The 17,731-nt window shown below is 34.4% G+C and overlaps 1 protein-coding gene across 1 annotated transcript in view; it reads right to left on the reverse strand.

Moving 5' to 3' along the window:
* Positions 1–1,800: 1,800 nt before the first annotated feature.
* The window catches only part of LOC111058147 (protein melted), a 69,431-nt gene continuing 53,500 nt past the window's right edge, over positions 1,801–17,731 (reverse strand). The window contains exons 14-17 of the mRNA XM_039440818.1: positions 15,492–15,654; positions 9,700–9,978; positions 4,592–4,811; positions 1,801–4,489 (exon numbers count right to left, since the gene is read on the reverse strand). Coding sequence (XP_039296752.1) covers positions 4,464–4,489; positions 4,592–4,811; positions 9,700–9,978; positions 15,492–15,654 — 688 coding nt within the window. The 3' untranslated portion in view covers positions 1,801–4,463. The remainder of the gene's footprint in view (positions 4,490–4,591; positions 4,812–9,699; positions 9,979–15,491; positions 15,655–17,731) is intronic.

The raw sequence follows: 17,731 nt of genomic DNA on the forward strand, positions 1-17,731 counted from the left end.
TATGTTTTCAGGCAGCTCCTTGACATCCTATTTCCCAAAGAATTAATGCTCTGTAACTTTACCTATTGTCGATAATTGCTTATGGGGACTAGCAGGTAACCCGTGCTCCGCAAGGGTCTATTATAAAACTTGACAAACTGAAAACTTGACCGAGTGAAATCTTGAAGAGTTTGAAATAGGCCTAGAACCATCCTCTGTTAATTAAGAATATATGTGCAGAATTTAAGTTAATCAGTCCAGTAGTTTAGACGTGATGATGCGTCATACATAATTTTCCTATCCCGTATGTGTATGAGCCAGTTCTTTCCTTTATTATAGTATAGATATAAGTTCTTCAACTTGGTGCTAACCTAATAAAGTGATAGAACTCAAATTTTAAATATAAATAAAAATAAAAATCTCAGTACCCTTTTTTGAATTATTTTATCACAACATGTTTCAACATTGATGCCATTTTCACGTAACACTTGAATGATTGACAGTTGAAAATGGCATCAATGTTGAAACATGTTGTGATAAAATAATTCAAAAAAGGGTACTGAGATTTTTATTTATATTCATATTACAAGTAGCCCTATACAGAAAAGAGAGAACTCAAATCTTGTCTAGAAACCTCAACTTAATGCTAACCTGACAAAATTGCACTGGTCATTAATTAATTGCCAATTTTAACCATCTGTTTCGAAGAGGTAGTCTCTCTAGATTATAGTTCTATATTAACATTTAAGGTATGTATCCATGAATAAAATTTGAATATTAATTCTGAAAAATCTAGAAGTTGATATTGAAATGTGGGCTTCGAGGTGCACGAGATTGATATTTTTAGAATCTATTTGCAAAATTTGGAAATCCAAATGATTCCCGTTTCTCCGGTATGCAATCCACAAGTTGACATGTTTTGATGCGAACAAACACAACCCTACTCTCTCTTATTACATGGATAATAGCTTGGGGTGGAGGATACCGATCTGCTTTGGAACCACTAAATGTAATCCAAAAATCCATTATAAAAGTAGCTCTTGGAAAAGATCGGAGATATCCAACACATGCCCTATTCAATGAATTCAATGTATTTAACTTTGAATTATTGAACAAATAAAATTAGCATGTTGGTAGTTTTTTCCAGCAAAACGTACCTGGTGACTGGACTATTATATTAGACTACTATCCCTATCAGACAGAGGCTCTTTAAGACTACTAATAGTGAAGTCCACGTTATAATGGCAGTGAAGAAAGATAGAAGTACAGGGTTGCCAAATCGTCATATTTGACTCCATTTTGCCATAGACTGTACTATAGCACAACCATTCATCCTATACTATTAAACGAGCAACTTTTGTTTACATGTTTAAATGTTCATATGTTTGTATTTCACCGGATCTCGAAAACGGCTCCAACGATTCTCACGAAATTCAGAGCATAGTAGGTTTATAATATAAAGATTCGATTGCACTAGGTCTCATTCCTGGGAAAACTGGCTGAAGGACATTAAAAGGATAATTAATATTCATCCTTGGAAAAACAGCTGATAATAATTATTTCTTCGTCTGTTGGTGATGGAAGTGAGTGAGCGAGTTCATGTGTGTCGAAATTATGACTTAGCTGTTGAACTTTTGTAATCATTGAATCAGGTACTTAGTGCCGGTTGCAAAAAAGCTGGGTTATTTTCAATCCTGATTAATTCCAGTAGATCCATCTTTTTGAAATGGTCTTCTCTGATTTGGTTCACGTGAAGTTAAAATTTAACCGGCTTCTGTGCAACTGGGCCTTTGTGAGGGAATTTTTTTGCATTCCTCTGGGAATTAATCTCAATTTACTGTGATTACATTGAACATTTCTGTATGAATGTTATTATAATTTCTTCTTTCGTAATAAATTTTTCATGCTTTTGTACTCCAGAGCGAAGCTCGGTCCCCGATATTATTAGATAACCGTGACTCAAATCATCCTATTACATCTAATCTAATATTATTTTTTATTTTCTTCGATAATAATATTAATTTCATTTTAAATTTATTATATTCAAAAAATATGCCTCTCCATTGATTGATTAAAAATGTCATAACTGAGTTCAGATTTCTACTCTCTCACACACCAGAAATCTCGTGAATTTAAAAATCTGTGGTACAATAACAATCTGAACTTCAAATCAACAGAAATAAAGTTATTCGGTAGGTAGTCTATTCCGATTTCTCTTGAAAATAATAACAAAATCCTATTTATTGAGATAATTTCAATGGAAATAATTCTGAAATAACCTTTTAATATTGATACCGGTACCAGAAACCCTACCAAGACCTGTTAGTATGCTATGGGTCTTGCCAGCAATACATTGTCATTTGTGATGAAGAATCAATCAATCAATCAATAAACACTTAAAAGACGTAGGGCTTGCCCACACCAGACTTGTTTGTGAGGATGGATGAAGTCTAGGATGGTCAAATTTATCAACTTTTAAAATGTCATTCCAGGTATAATTCGTGTTTCTCATATTTATCTAAAAATTATTCCATTAATTCAAAGATACATTTCTTAATCAATTACACGACTTGTCTACTCAAGTATTTTGTTGGAATAAAAAAACGTGGCGACTGAAGATTATTTGTTTGCATTTGTACAGTCACTGTCAAAATTAGAAATGAAATATTTATGGCAAACTGACAACATTGCAAAGCTAGAGAGAGATAGTACTATCTGTTTTGTCAAATGCTAGACAAGGATAGCAACATCAATGTCAATAAAATACTGCCATTATAACGCGGACCTCACTTCAGGAAATATATCATCAATTATGATGATATATAAAAAAATCATATATATTTTACATGATATCATATCATATCATATCATATCATATTTAAATATGATATTAAAGATTTAAATATCAATTAAAAATGTATTCTCTTGAGATTAAATACTGATGCAGTTCATTATATCCATTCATATTACACGAACTATTTGGCGACGATGCGAGTTGGAAAAGGATAGTCATCTGCTTTGTCCAATGTCAGACAAGTGTAGCTAACCAATTTTGATCAGGCGCTGACTTTACAATGTCAATCTTACTATAACCCTATCAGACAGAGGTTGTATTGATCAACATTAGATTGATTATCGCGAAAAGCATCTGGTTAGAACGCAAACAGTACAGTGCGTCTTATCGCTTTTAGTTCCCCCCTCTCCCTCTCTACCTAGCTCTGTCTATCTCCGAGGAGGAGGAGAAGGTTGTTTTTCCCCGGCAGAGCTGGCTGAGATCCACAGTCATCGTTACAACCGCATCAAGTAAGTTAATCCGCATTTTATGTATTTTCCTCGGTCCTCCGAATTTTGTAACCCCTCTAAGTTACCCCGCGCTGTTCAGCATCTGTTTTTAGTATGAAATTGTATTTCAACTCATTCCAATTGTACGATTTCAAACATTTCTAGCAGAATATTGATTATTCCCTAGAGAACGCAGAGAGAACTATTAACTTTGATACTACTAGCTTTATTAAAGTGAGCTACACATTATTTATTTATACATATGATAATTTCCACTGAGTCTTGTCATTATTTGATTAACTTTGTGGTATTGCTATACTTGTCTATCATTCGACAAGGCAGATAGCCCTATTCTTTTCTAGCTCCGCAACGTTGTCATATCGTTTTTCAAGAATGTGATAATTTATTGATGAGCATAATATTTAATCTAAATTTTTAAAAATCATTGGAAAATATATATATGTTTCTGACGGATAAAATATAATTTATTATTTTAGTACAGTTAATATTACATCACATAAGCCTGATTTCACTACAGTAGAAGAGTTAGTGGTGAGTAATAATTACTAAGTATGCCAATTATTGGCATACTAACTCTACCGAGCTAACTCTCTACTCTACTTACTTGGCTGAGTAACTATTTTTACTACAAGTACAGTAGAGTAGAGTAGTTTTTAAGGTTAGTTCTGTTCACTAGACAACACACTTTACCTACTATTCTAAATTGTAGTGAAAACTGTTACTCAACCAAGTAAGAAGAGTAGGGTTAGCTCAGTAGAGTAAGTATGCCAGTTTCTCGACAACTATCTCTACTAGTGAAAACCAGGCTTTAATGATGTATTGATGATACTGGTATCATCATCTCTCAATTCTCTACACATCTCTATTCTCTACTTCTCTACAAAGGCAGTGGCAACACTGTTCTCCTATCTTTCTTCACTGCCCTTATAACGTGGACCTCACTATAGACAGAGGTTCTATTGAGACTACTTTCCCAATCAGACAGAGGTTCTATTGAGACTACTTTCCCAATCAGACAGAGGTTCTATTGAGACTACTTTCCCAATCAGACAGAGGTTCTATTGAGACTACTTTCCCAATCAGACAGAGGTTCTATTGAGACTACTTTCCCAATCAGACAGAGGTTCTATTGAGACTACTTTCCCAATCAGACAGAGGTTCTATTGAGACTACTTTCCCAATCAGACAGACGTTCTATTGAGACTACTTTCCCAACCAGACAGAGGTTGTATTGAGACTACTTTCCCAATCAGACAGAGGTTCTATTGAGACTACTTTCCCAATCAGACAGAGGTTCTATTGAGACTACTGGCCCTGTTGGGCACATCCTTGGCCTGAGAGTGAGCTACAACCACAGACAGACACTGCACCCACTCCTCTGCGTTCTTGCCATCCTTCGGCTTCAGAATCAGCGACTCGTCGTCTCCCGTGAATATCTCGAAAGCCTTTGGGATATTGCGTGCGCCTCGTGACACCTTCACACTGCGTATCTGGTGGACGTCTATCGGTGTCATCTCCTTGTCATCTTTCTGTTCAAACAAAAAAAAAAAAAAAAAAATAGCATGACATAGATTAGTAATCACTTGGGTAAAAAAAATAATGAAGGTGGATACCAGGAGGGCCTCAGTTTGTCAAGTGCCTACTTTAATCATTTCTTGAGATACTGAAACAAATGGAAAGTTGAGCCATTTAGTTTGTCAAGTCTCACAGCATCAGGTTTTGGTTGCAGGCTGATACACAGCCAGCTACACCATTGCACACTATAGTAAGGTCCACATTTTAACGGCAGTGTTTGATTAGAAATGGATTTGCTATCATTGTCTATCATTCAACAAAGCGGATAGCGCCATCTCTTTCTCGCTTTGCTCTGTTGCCAGATCATCTTTCAACAATGTAGAATTAATAATTAATTAACAGAATATTTCATCTTCATGATGAAATTATTGAAAAATATGATTTGTTGCTTAATAAAATATAATTTATCATTTTGAACGAGAATGAACCGTTAATATTACATCAATAAACCTGTATCAGGAGGCATTGACAAGACAGAGGATTGGCAATGTTTTTCTCCTATCTTTCTCCACTGTCATTATAACGTGGACTTCACTATAGTTAGGGTTTAGGAGGAATGAGTCAGGGAAAAGTGAGTTCAAAATGAAAGTTTGGGCTTTTGTTATTGAATAGCAATATGCTGGTATTATAGAACATGTTCGATAATTATAGAATTCATTTCATGATACATTATTCACTGAACTTTCTGAAACGGGAACTTGACGAGCTTCAAAGGCTCAACTCACACTTACACGACTCAAGTCGAGAAGAGACTGTGACTCTTGTCTTTTCTCGACGCAGCATGTGCTTTCAAATGGTGACACTCAGACCAGTCGATTCTAGTCTCCACGACCTCACGAGTGTGAGACTGAGTCGAGCGTCGACTCAACATGTTGGACAAGCCTCGACTTGAGTTGCGTAGTACCTTAGACCAGTTATAGAATAGACACGTCCCATTGTATATTCATACTGGAAGTCGAAGAAGCCAACATCTACTGCCAAATCCACCCATCTTGATGTCACAACAGTGACATCACGCATCGTATAGAAATTATAGAAAACTTTTTTGAGCTTGTTGTGTAAGTGTTTGTGGTGTTTAACTTACATTGTTGTTAAACATAGCTTGTTTTCCATAGCAGATTTTTATTTATTTATGTAATAATTATTATTTATGAAAATGGTAACCTCCTGCACAGCATATAATTGCACTGAAATTTTTAGGAAAAAAGTGGAATATCTTTTCATGTGTAAGTTGAAATTTATACACATAAATATTGTAAGTTGTAACTGTAATATTATCCTTGGTTATTATGTAAGTGAACTCATTGCAGCATGACAATAAATTAGTTTTGTAGGCTACCGTACCTTATTATTTTCAAAGAACATTATAACTTTGAAGCCGATATCACATAACACATTATAACTTAACTGATATCGTTTTTGCCTGTAGCTAGAAATAACCTAAAAACACCATGAATCTGAAATAGACACAATCTGAAAGTTTCCCATACGATGCGTGACGTCAAGATGGGTGGATTTGGCAGTAGATGTTGGCTTCAGAGGCTAGACTTCCCAGCGTGTCTATTCTATAACTGTTCTAAGCGTAGTACCATGCATTTTTAATGAAAGTGAGGTTATAATTTATGAAAGTGATGTTTTATCGTTTTAGATAAGACAATAATGAGAATTAGATAAGACAATATATTCAAAATAATATTATGATAAAACTTGTTATGTGCGCAGAAGTGACAAATTGAATCTCATATCTTTAATAATTTGAGGTTAGAAAATAGAGTAGCATGGAACTGAAGTAGTGACAATGAGCAAGAAAGTCGTAAGGTCGAGAGACTGGAGTATCCTCGACAGGAGTCGTACGATTTGAGTCGAGGTAGTGTGAGTTGAGCCTTTGTATGACATAGATTAATATTCACTGGCATGAAAAAATAATGAAGGCGGATTCCGGGAGGGTCTCAGTTCGTCAAATGCCTATTTAAACCATTTCTTCACATTCTGAAACAAATAGAAAGTTGAACTATTCACTTCGTCAATTTTCATGGCATCAACACTTCATTGCAAGCTGATACAAACAGAGAGTGTATCAGATCATCAGTCAGCTAAACCGTTGCACACTGAATAAGGTGGGTTTTTGTTCAGTTTGTCAAGATAAACTTTTCTTGTATGGTTAAACATAAAATATTGGAACTTTGCACAATCATTTATAACAATAAGAAAAAGCTACAAAAAATTATGATAATCTTTCAAATTCACAAAACAAAATGGCGGCCATTTAAAATGTTGTTTCTTAAGTAATTCAGAAACTGTTGGTTTAACAAAAAATTTACGAGAATAACTTTTTTTAGTAAATTTAATTACCTATTGATTGGTACCTGATTTTTTTAAGATTGGACCAATATCAACTGAGATATGGCAGCTTTAATGATAGGACACCACTGAGGGTTAGTTGCAGTGCATGCCAAGGCATGCGGCCAAAGTCTGCCGCAACAAGGCAACAGTCTCCGTCTGCTTTGAATGTCATTTGTAAGCTATTGTAGATTATTTCAAACTATAATTAATGTTACAACAACTAACCCCCAGCGGTGTCCTACCACTAAAGCTGCCATAACTCAGTTAATATCAGTTCCATCTTAAAAAATCAGGTACCAATTGAAACGAAATTAAATTTACTAAAAAAGTTATCCTTGTAAAACCACCGGGTTCTGAGTTATTTAAGAAACAGCATTTTAAATGTCCGCCATCTTGTTTCATGAATTTGAAAAACTATCATAATTTTTTTGTAGCTTTGTCTAGTTGTTATAAATGATTGTGCAAATTTTCAATCCGTATGTTTAACCATTATTTAGAAAAAAAATAGGTGAAAAAAGCAAAATGGCCGCTGTGTGAGTAACTGAAGACTACCGGACAATTTAAATATGATATTTAGACATGTTTTTTACACAGGAACAATGCCCTAGAGTATTGGTAGGCAGTGCGTAAACACTCTGTATATAAACTAAGAATTTAGAAAAGTTGAAAACCAAATTAAAAAAGAATACGTACTCAACTAAATAATCACTGATAACTGTATAGTATTGTATTAATAATTGAAAATTTTCAAACTTGAAAAAAACTCAAACTTACTCCTAAAACAACAGCTAACATTAGTTAATTGTTCATTGTTAATGCCTTCTATAGACGGTAGTCGATACAGGTTTATTGATGTAATATTATCTGTTCATTCTTGTTAAAAAAAATAAATTATAGGCCTATATTATTAAGCAAGAAATTATATTTTTCAATAATTTCATAATGAATTTAAATGATTAAAGATGAAATATGTTGTTAAATAATTATTGATTCTACATTGTTAAGAGACTGAAAGAGAAAGAGATAGCGCTATCCGCTTTGTTGAATGATAGTAAAGGATAGCAATACCATTGCTAATCAAACACTGCCATTATAACGTGGAACTCACTATAGACTTTCAATGACACTCTTTAAATTCATTTAAATTTAAATACTTTCAATTACACAATGGGCACGTTAATTGTCGGTCCCGGCTGAAGTATGACAGTCGTAAGGCCCATTGACGGCTTAAATTATACATTCAGGCGGTGGGACCTTCCCAAGGGACTCCCCTCCAACAAAAGCCATACGAATTTACTCTATAATAGCACCACAGAATACATTCAAAATGGAAAGTATCAAACTGAACAATGCATTTCTTATGACGCAAAGACTTGACTGCACCAAGATCACGTCACGTGACTGCACCATCTTGTTAGAAATTGAAACTACCGCTATCCAGGTCTTTTGATTGTCTCGCGGCAGTCAACAAGATCAATTGACCCGGATCATTAAAGTGATCCGAATCTCCCATCTATACTATTACAATGCTGAACTTTCTTTCAAGATGGCGGATTTCTGCGACAGGATACTATAATGAGGTCCACGTTATAATGGCAGTGTATGATTGACAATACTATTGCTGTCCTTTTCTATAATACAATAAAACATACTGCGCTATCTCTCTCTAGCTTTGCAATGTTATCTGTTTGCCAGAATATTCTATTTTTACTTTTGACAGTGACTGTACAAAAGTAAACAAACAATTCTCAGCCGCCATTTTTTTCTTCATTCTATCAAAATACTTTAGTACACAAGTCGTATAATTGATTTAAAATGTATTTTTGAAACAATGAAATAGTTTTTAGACATTACCGTATGAGAAACACAAATTAAAATATCTGAAATGACATTTTAAAAGTTGATAACCAACCATTCAAGAATTCATCCATGCTTCAGTTAGCCTACACGTATAGGTTAGACCTATTCGTACCGGTATAAATAATATTGAAAGGTTATTTCAAAATTATTTCTATTGAAATTACTTATTTTAAATAGGATTTATATTTTTAAAAGAGATTGGACTAGAATACCTACCAAAAAACTTAATTTCTGTTGTTTTGAAATTCAGATTGGTGTATCACAGCTTTTTAAATTAGCCGCCATTTCAGGTTTGTATGAAAATAAAAATCTGATCTCAGTTATGAATGCAAATTTCTGAATCAAATTATGAAAATATATATTTAATTGATTAATTTGACATTTAAATTGATTATTCTATCAAGGAAATGATAATTATTATCAGATCAAATTTAATGGGACCCATGAATTGGGTAACAGCTGTGTATACTAAGTGGCTAAATGGAGAGACAACGCTTTTCTCCTATATTTCTTCACTGCCATTATAACGTGGACCTCACTATATTACAATGCTGAACTTTCTTTCAAGATGGCGGATCTTTGCGACAGGATACTAGCCGACTTTCCACTCTGTATCGTATTCTGTGATAGCACTCTTACCGATCCCTTGTAGCTGAGATGCGCTCCGGACAGCGTGAAGTAGCGAGTCCGCCATCGCCTGAATATCTTCCAGCGGCCCTTCTTCTCCTTGAGTTGGCCCTCGATCACCGGCTGACTGTCCTGCAGGAAGCCGACCGCCCTCTCCGGATGACAGCACAGGAAGCAACCCCACACGCCGCCCGTAGCGGGGCTGACACCCCCACCACCACCGCCCGTGTGCCTTGAGAACATGTCGCAGAAGCCGCTCTGACGCAGCTCGTTCAGGACGGCATCTTGGTCCTGCAATTTGAAAAACGACCATCAAACTCTATCTAAATAGTAGAACTATTGAAATAATTATTATTATCGTCCATTTAAATAATAGAATAATTTAAAACAGTTTGAAATTTATAAAGCCACCATCCTAGACAGTAACAACATACTAAATGAACAGCTGAATTTCAAATCCAACAAACTTTTTGATCACATAAGAAACACCACAAATCTTCCTAACCATCAAAACATTTCCGGTCTACACTGTTGAAAATGATCGCCAGACGATTGAAAGTACTCCAGTCAGTAAGTAAAAGTTTTTAATATTTACTTAATAATCGACTGCATGTCGTGTTCAAATACATAAAAAAGTGTGTTTAAATAAAATACTCCTATTACAAAAAGAAGCAATAAGAATAATTCTAAATCTTGATAGAGAGCAATCATGCAAGCCATTCTTCAGTAAGTTAAAGTTCATGACGGTGTACAGCCTGTACATTTATAGGACAATATTATATATAAAAACTAACGAATCTGGATTCCCACGGCAAGTAGATATACATAATTACAACACAAGAAATAAAAATAATTTTACAATAAAGAAACACAATAAGGAAAAATATAAACAAAGTCCAACGTACATGGGAATAAAATTTATTGGTTGTCTCCCAGGTTGCATAAGACATGAACCTGATAGATCAAAATTTAAGGAATTGCTGAGAGCATATTTGATGGATTTAGCATGCTACAGTATAAACGAGTTTACTGTTAAAAATGAATTTTATACAGTCACTAATTTCTCTTTAGCTTTAAGTTAGTTTTTAGTTTTTGACTTTTTCATGTACATTTTCATGTATGTTTTGGAAAGAAATAAATGATTGATTAATTGATTGAGTGTGTATAGGAAGCACACGGTCATTTTCAAGGAATTGTTTAATTTCAGCAGAAAAATCAATAGACTAAAAATAATGGAAATTCAGGTAGGAAGAAGATAAGGTGGTAGACAGTCAATAGAGGTTGAAACACATGTCGGAAATTGAATGCAAGTTACTGGAAATTGAATTCCAAGAAGTTGTAATTTGTAGACCAGGCAGGTGAACGACTGGACTTTCCCATTCTTGCTCTTGTAACACATTTCAATGAGTGTGAATGAAGTAGAAAAATATTGCTACTGAGTATGTACTTTGATTAAACTCCACTAATAGTACAAACCAAGCTTTCTGGAGATAAACTGGTGAGTTTACTTACTCATACATTGTATAATAATATCCAAAAACCATGTTTTTTCTATTTTTAAACAGCATGAGTTTTCAATTTCCATATTAATATTGGCCTAATAGGTACCCTACCTACGTTCGCGATGATATGCTTAATGTACCATATTCATTCATTTACGGCCATGATACGATATTTCAAGATCCATAAGATCGTGGCAGTTTTCTTGACAGAGTAACCTCTCAATAACGAATACCTCTCTGCAGCGAATTTTTTCTCGGGATAATCGACTTCGTTATACAGAGGTTCGACTGTATTTACATAATAGAATAATGCGAGGGTCATTCAATAAGTAGCAAGACAAATTACTAATTTTCAATACCGGCTAAATTGATCAATTTGAAACTTCCAGGACATGAAGTTGGCAACCTTGCGATGGCATCTGATCAGTTGTTCCACCGTATTTTTTAAATGTTTTTTTTATGTTTTATTAGCAGAAATAAAAAAATACATCTTGAGCTGCGTTTATTCCAAAGTTATTAACAAAATGTTAATAGCTTAATCCTTATAGATTGAACGGAACTCAACAACACACCATCATCATGTGTATGATAAGTTATGTTCAATCTAATAGAATCTATAAGGATTAAGTTATTAACATTTTGTTGATAACTTTAGTGTAAACGAAGCTTTAGAAATACCATAATAAAAGAAATACAAATTTTGACAACATGGGAAAATACTATTACAAAATGAAATGAAATGCCAATTGAGTATTTGCATCTCGAGGTACTAGACCTGTTTGAGATAGTAATATAAAAATTGATTACAAAACTAGCACTGGAAACTAGTTACTGAGGCCGACAGTGACACATATTACATAACAGAATCGATGATTTATCAATTTTAGCTTCGAAGTATATTGTACAATATTATTTGTAGCACATAACAGAAAACACTGTTTAATTCTACTTCATTTCTGATTTTTTAATTTTAAATCTCCTCTTTTCTATTAATTCATAATCTACACCTTTCCTTATCCATAACCCACTCAAATTTGAAATCTCCCGCTTGTAACACATAATGGCCCACCAACTACTCCCATAATACTCCTTCAATTAGTACGCCTCCGTTCATCTGTACTGCGTCTGTACTGCACTGTCTGTGCTCTATGGTTTATACAACATCTCTACCGCGATTCATCAACATATCTACCGCGTCTCTGTGGTCGTGACCGTTGGAATTCAAATCTGCACCACTTCCTGTTTGATTGACAAAGGGAGCCCAGCTCTCGAAAATTTTCGTTTATAATGTAAGTTTTTAAGTGTTTTTAATCTATCTGTGTCGTGTGTATCCTGTTTCAATTTATATTGTACAATATTATGATATACAAGTTTATTATCTACATGAGAATTCTAAACATGGTATATATATTCTCACATATTTTCACGGTATATATTTCGTAAACATAATCGTAAATTGATTCACTTAACAATGGCGAGTCTGCTTGAGAATTGCAGAATGGAAGAACAACATGCTGTTATAAGATTTTTAGTCACAGATGGTGAGAGAGGTTTTGAAATCCACAAAAGAATGTTAAAAGTGTACGGAGACCATTGATTGAATCGTTCAAACGTTTACAAATGGGTGGAATAGTTTCAAGGAGGCCCTACAAAAGTTTGTGACAATCAACGGAGTGGACGACCAGTCAAAGTTGGGACTTCCCCTCTCGAATTTAGAATTTTATTCGTTAGCCGGGATAGTAGGCGTATCACTGTTGAATTTATAAGTAAAAAAGTAAACGCGAGTGTTGGAACTGTCCATAACATGCCTATAGTGAGGTCCACGTTATAATGGCAGTGAAGAAAGATAGGAGAAAAACGTTGCCGAGTCTCTCCATTTTGCCACTGACTGTACACAGCTGTTACTCAATTCATCCCATTAAATTTAATCTGATAAAAATTATCATTTCCTTGATAAAATAATCAAGAGAATATATTCTTTCATAATTTGATTAAAAAATTTGCTTTCATAACTGAAATCAGATTTTCATTTTTATACAAACCTGAAATGGCGGCTAATTTGGAAAGCTGTGATACACCAATCTGAATTTCAAAACAACAGAAATTAAGTTATTTGGTAAGAATTCTATTCCAATTTCTTTTAAAAATAATAGAAAATTAGAAATACTTTTAGAAATAAGTAATTTCAATGGAAATAATATTCTGAAATAACCTTTCAATATTATTTATACCGGTACAAGTAGGTTCAACCTAAACGTGTAGGCTAACTGAAGCATGGATGCTACATAGGATGGTTAGTTATCAACTTTTAAAATGCCATTTCAGGTATTTTAATTTGTGTTTCTCATACGGTAATGTTTAAAAATTAATTCATTGTTTCAAAAATACATTTTAAATGATTATATCAATTATACGACTTGGGTACTCAAGTATTTTGATAGAATGAAGAAAAAAATAGCGGCTAAGAATTGTTTGTTCAGTTTTGTACAGTCGCTGTCAAAAGTAAATATAAAATATTCTGGCAAATAGACAACATTGCAAAGCGAGAGAGAGATAGTGCTATATGTTTTGTTGTATGATAGAAAAGGACAGCAACAGTGTTGTCAATCGTACACTGCCATTATAATGTGGACCTCACTATAGACAACTCACGGACACTCACGAAGAGACCGGGCTTCAAATCAGTCAACAGTTGAAAAATCGGTATGCAACTGAAGGAGAATGTGTTTTCAAAAGAATTGTAACGTGTGATGAAACACGGATCCACCACTATGAGCCAGAGTCAAAACGACAGACAGTCAAATCTGATCACAGCTCGTTGTTCTTCCACGGTGCAATTCTCAAGCGGACTCGCCATCGTTAACTGAGTCAATTTGCAATTATGTTTACGAAATATGATAGAACAACTGATCACATGTCATCGCAAGGTTGCCAACTCCATGTTCTGAAAGTTGGATCAATTTAGCCGTTTTTGAACATTGATTATTTGTCTTGTTACTTATTGAATGACCCTTGTAGAACTGAGTGTTCTGATGATGACACATGACACAGTATGAGAGACTCAAATTCAAATTCTCAAATTCAAATAATCTTTATTCACAAAAAAAGTAATACAGTAGCAGAAACATTATATAAATAGTGAATATACTACCAGCGTCACATAGCTTCACCAAAAACAACTACTATAGTCAGGTCCACGTTATAATGGCAGTGGAGAAAGATAGCAGAACAACGTTGCCTTCTATAGATAGTAGCTGATACAGGTTTATTGATGTAATATTAACTGTTCATTCTCGTTTAAAATAATCAATTATATTTTATTAAGCCAGAAATTATATTTTTCGATAATTTCACAATGGATTTTACCAATCAAGATGAAATATTTTGTTAATGAATTATTAATTCTACATTGTTAAAAGATGGTCTGGCAACAGAGCAAAGCGAGAAAGAGCGCTATCCGCTTTGTTGAATAATAGACAAGGATAGCAATACCATTACTAATCAAACACTGTCATTATTGACCGAGCGAAGTGATTCAAGTCGACGGTTTGGCATTTCTCTTAATGTTTATATGTTGCGCATTTACGGCGAAACGCGGTAATAGATTTTCATGAAATTTGACAGGTATGTTCCTTTTTAAATTGCGCGTCGACGTATATACAAGGGTTTTGGAAATTTTGCATTTCAAGGATAATATAAAAGGAAACAGGAGCCTCCTTCATACGTCAATATTAGAGTAAAAATCAGACTATAGAATGATTCATCATAAATCAGCTGTCGAGTTGATTATAAATTGCATGCCATGACGCATGCAATTCAATATCTCAATGTAACTTGGTAAAAAAATCAACAGCTGTGTAGACTATAAATTGTATGCATCATTGAATTCAATTTTCATGCACTATTAAATAGGATGCAAAGAACTTATAACAGCTTGTCTGGGCTCTTCTGGTTTTCTCGCGCTAAATTCCGGAAAGCGTTATATGATAATTAAATCTTGTGTAAGCATGATCTGATCAAATAAATAGTTAGTGTATCAGTGTGGATGTGCTTATGGTTTGGGACGTCGTTATAACTGCGCGAGGTCTACTGTTCACAGAACTACTAGTAATGTGGACCTCACTATAGGACTATCGGCTAGAGTCAACATTGAAAATTGGAACATAAACGCCCTATATCATGAGATATCTTCTTATGCTATCTTTTCTCTATGGTCATAGCATAAGGCAAAGGCGTTTGCATTTGTACATTTTATAAACTAGATATTGAATGAAATAGTAGCTTATCATTTGGAATACATACCTTAGCACATGGAAAGGCAGACGTGACCAGTGTTAGAAATGTCTTATTCTCGCACTTGAGAATGTCCCAACAGTTCTTCAGCGATGACACACTCGAGTCCCTTGATGATAGGGCGGTCTGGGATCTGGCCTGCAGCGCCAGGAACATCAGGTGAATCCATACCCTGAAATATTTATTTTATTTATTTACAATGCAAATGACACTAATGTAATAACATTGGAAGATAAAATAAGATAGTCCTTGTGCTATTTTTCTTCCAAATTTATAGGTGACCAAGTCCAAAATAAGGTTAGAATTTCACGTGTACAATTTTTATTAAATTCAAGTCCAAAACAAACATGAAAACTATACATTTTGAATTTAGATGGCTTGAATTAATGAATTGATTTCAAATATTCCACTCAATTACCACTTATTCATAACAAACAATAAAAATTGGAGAAAAAGCATGCGTTTAGCAATTAATTTAATAAAAATTATAATAGAATAAAGCCATATTGTTGTATATAAATAAGACATCCTCAACTGATTATTGTGAATTATTATTTATATTGTGACAATATTTATATTGTATGGATGCAATGATGAATAAAGAACTATTTGATTTGATTTGATATTATTCATGAATACAACAGTAGAAGAAGGGATGAGGAGGATGAGGAATAGGAGAAGGTGGTGGGGAAAAAGGTGGACAAGGAGAAGAGGGAGGTGAAGGTGGAGAAGGAAGAGAAGAGGGAACTACAATGAGGTCCACGTTATAATGGCAGTGTTTGATTAGAAATGGTATTGCTATCCTTGTCTATCATTCAACAATGCGGATAGCGCTATCTCTTTCTCGCTTTGCTCTGTTGCCAGATCGTCTTTTAACAATGAAGAATTAATAATCAACAAAATATTTCAACTTAATTATGTAAATTCAGTATGAAATTTAATTATTAAACAATTATAATTTATTGCTTAATAAAATATAATTGATTATTTTAAACGATAATGAAGAGTTGATATACTGTGTCCCCAAAGAGGTTTACACGTTTAATCCTATACTATTAAACGAGCAATTTCTGTTTATATGTTTAGATGTTTATATGTTTGTATTTCACCGGATCTCAAAAACGGCTCTAACGATTCTCACGAAATTCAGAGCATAGTAGGTTTATAATATAAAGATTCGATTGCACTAGGTCTCATCCCTGGAAAAACTGGCTGAAGGACATTGAAAGGATAATTAATATTCATCCTTGGAAAACAGGTGATAATAAATATTTCGTCGTCTGTTGATGATGGAAGTGAGTGAGCGAGTTCATGTGTGTGGGACTGTGTCAAAATTATGACTCAGCTGTTGAACTTTTGTAATCATTCAATCAGGTACTAAGTGCCGGTTGCGAAAAAGCCGGGTTATTTTCAATCCTGATTGATTCCAGTAGATCCATCTTTTTGAAATGGTCTTCTCTGATTTGGTTCACGTGGAATTAATCAGGATTAAAATTTAACCGGATTTTGTGCAATCGGGCCTTTGTGAGGGAAATTTTTGCATACCTCTGGGAATTAATCTCAATTTACTGTGATTAGATAGAACATTTCTGTATGAATGTTATTATAATTTCTACTTTCGTAATAGATTGTTTATGCTTTTGTACTCCAAAGCGAAGCTCGGTCCCCGATATTTTTATATTACGTGCCCATTCATGCACCGAAATTTTTTTAATTTTACACATTTTCCAAAGTAGGTTCTAAAAATATAAAAATATTCTGGAAAAATTTCAGCTCCCTAACCTTCGTAGAAACAAAATGGCGGCAGTAGTTTTTCCAGGAAGCAAATTGGTAAAATTTTCAATATGGCGCCATTTTGTTCCTACGAGAATTAGGGAGCTGAAATTTCCCCAGAATATTTTTAGAGCCTACTTTGTAAACTGTGTAAAATTTGAAAAAGTTCGGTGCATGAATTGAACGTGTAAACCTTTTCGTGGGACACCGAGTATACATCAATAAACCAGTATCTGCTACCGTCTGTAGAAGGCATTGACAAGACAGAGGATCGGTAACGTTGTTCACCCATCTTTCTCAACTGCCATTATAACTTGGACCTCACTATTGGTGGTTAGAAGAGGGAGGTGGTGGAGGAGGAGGAGGAGGAGAAGGGGGAGAAGGGGGAGAAGGGGATTAGAAGGTGGTGGAAAAGGAAGAGGCAGTGAGGAGCAAGAGAAGGAGGAAGAGAAGAGGGAAGAAGAGAAGGACGTTGA

The sequence above is a fragment of the Nilaparvata lugens genome, chromosome 14, assembly GCF_014356525.2.
Source record: "Nilaparvata lugens isolate BPH chromosome 14, ASM1435652v1, whole genome shotgun sequence".
NCBI lineage: Eukaryota > Metazoa > Arthropoda > Insecta > Hemiptera > Delphacidae > Nilaparvata > Nilaparvata lugens.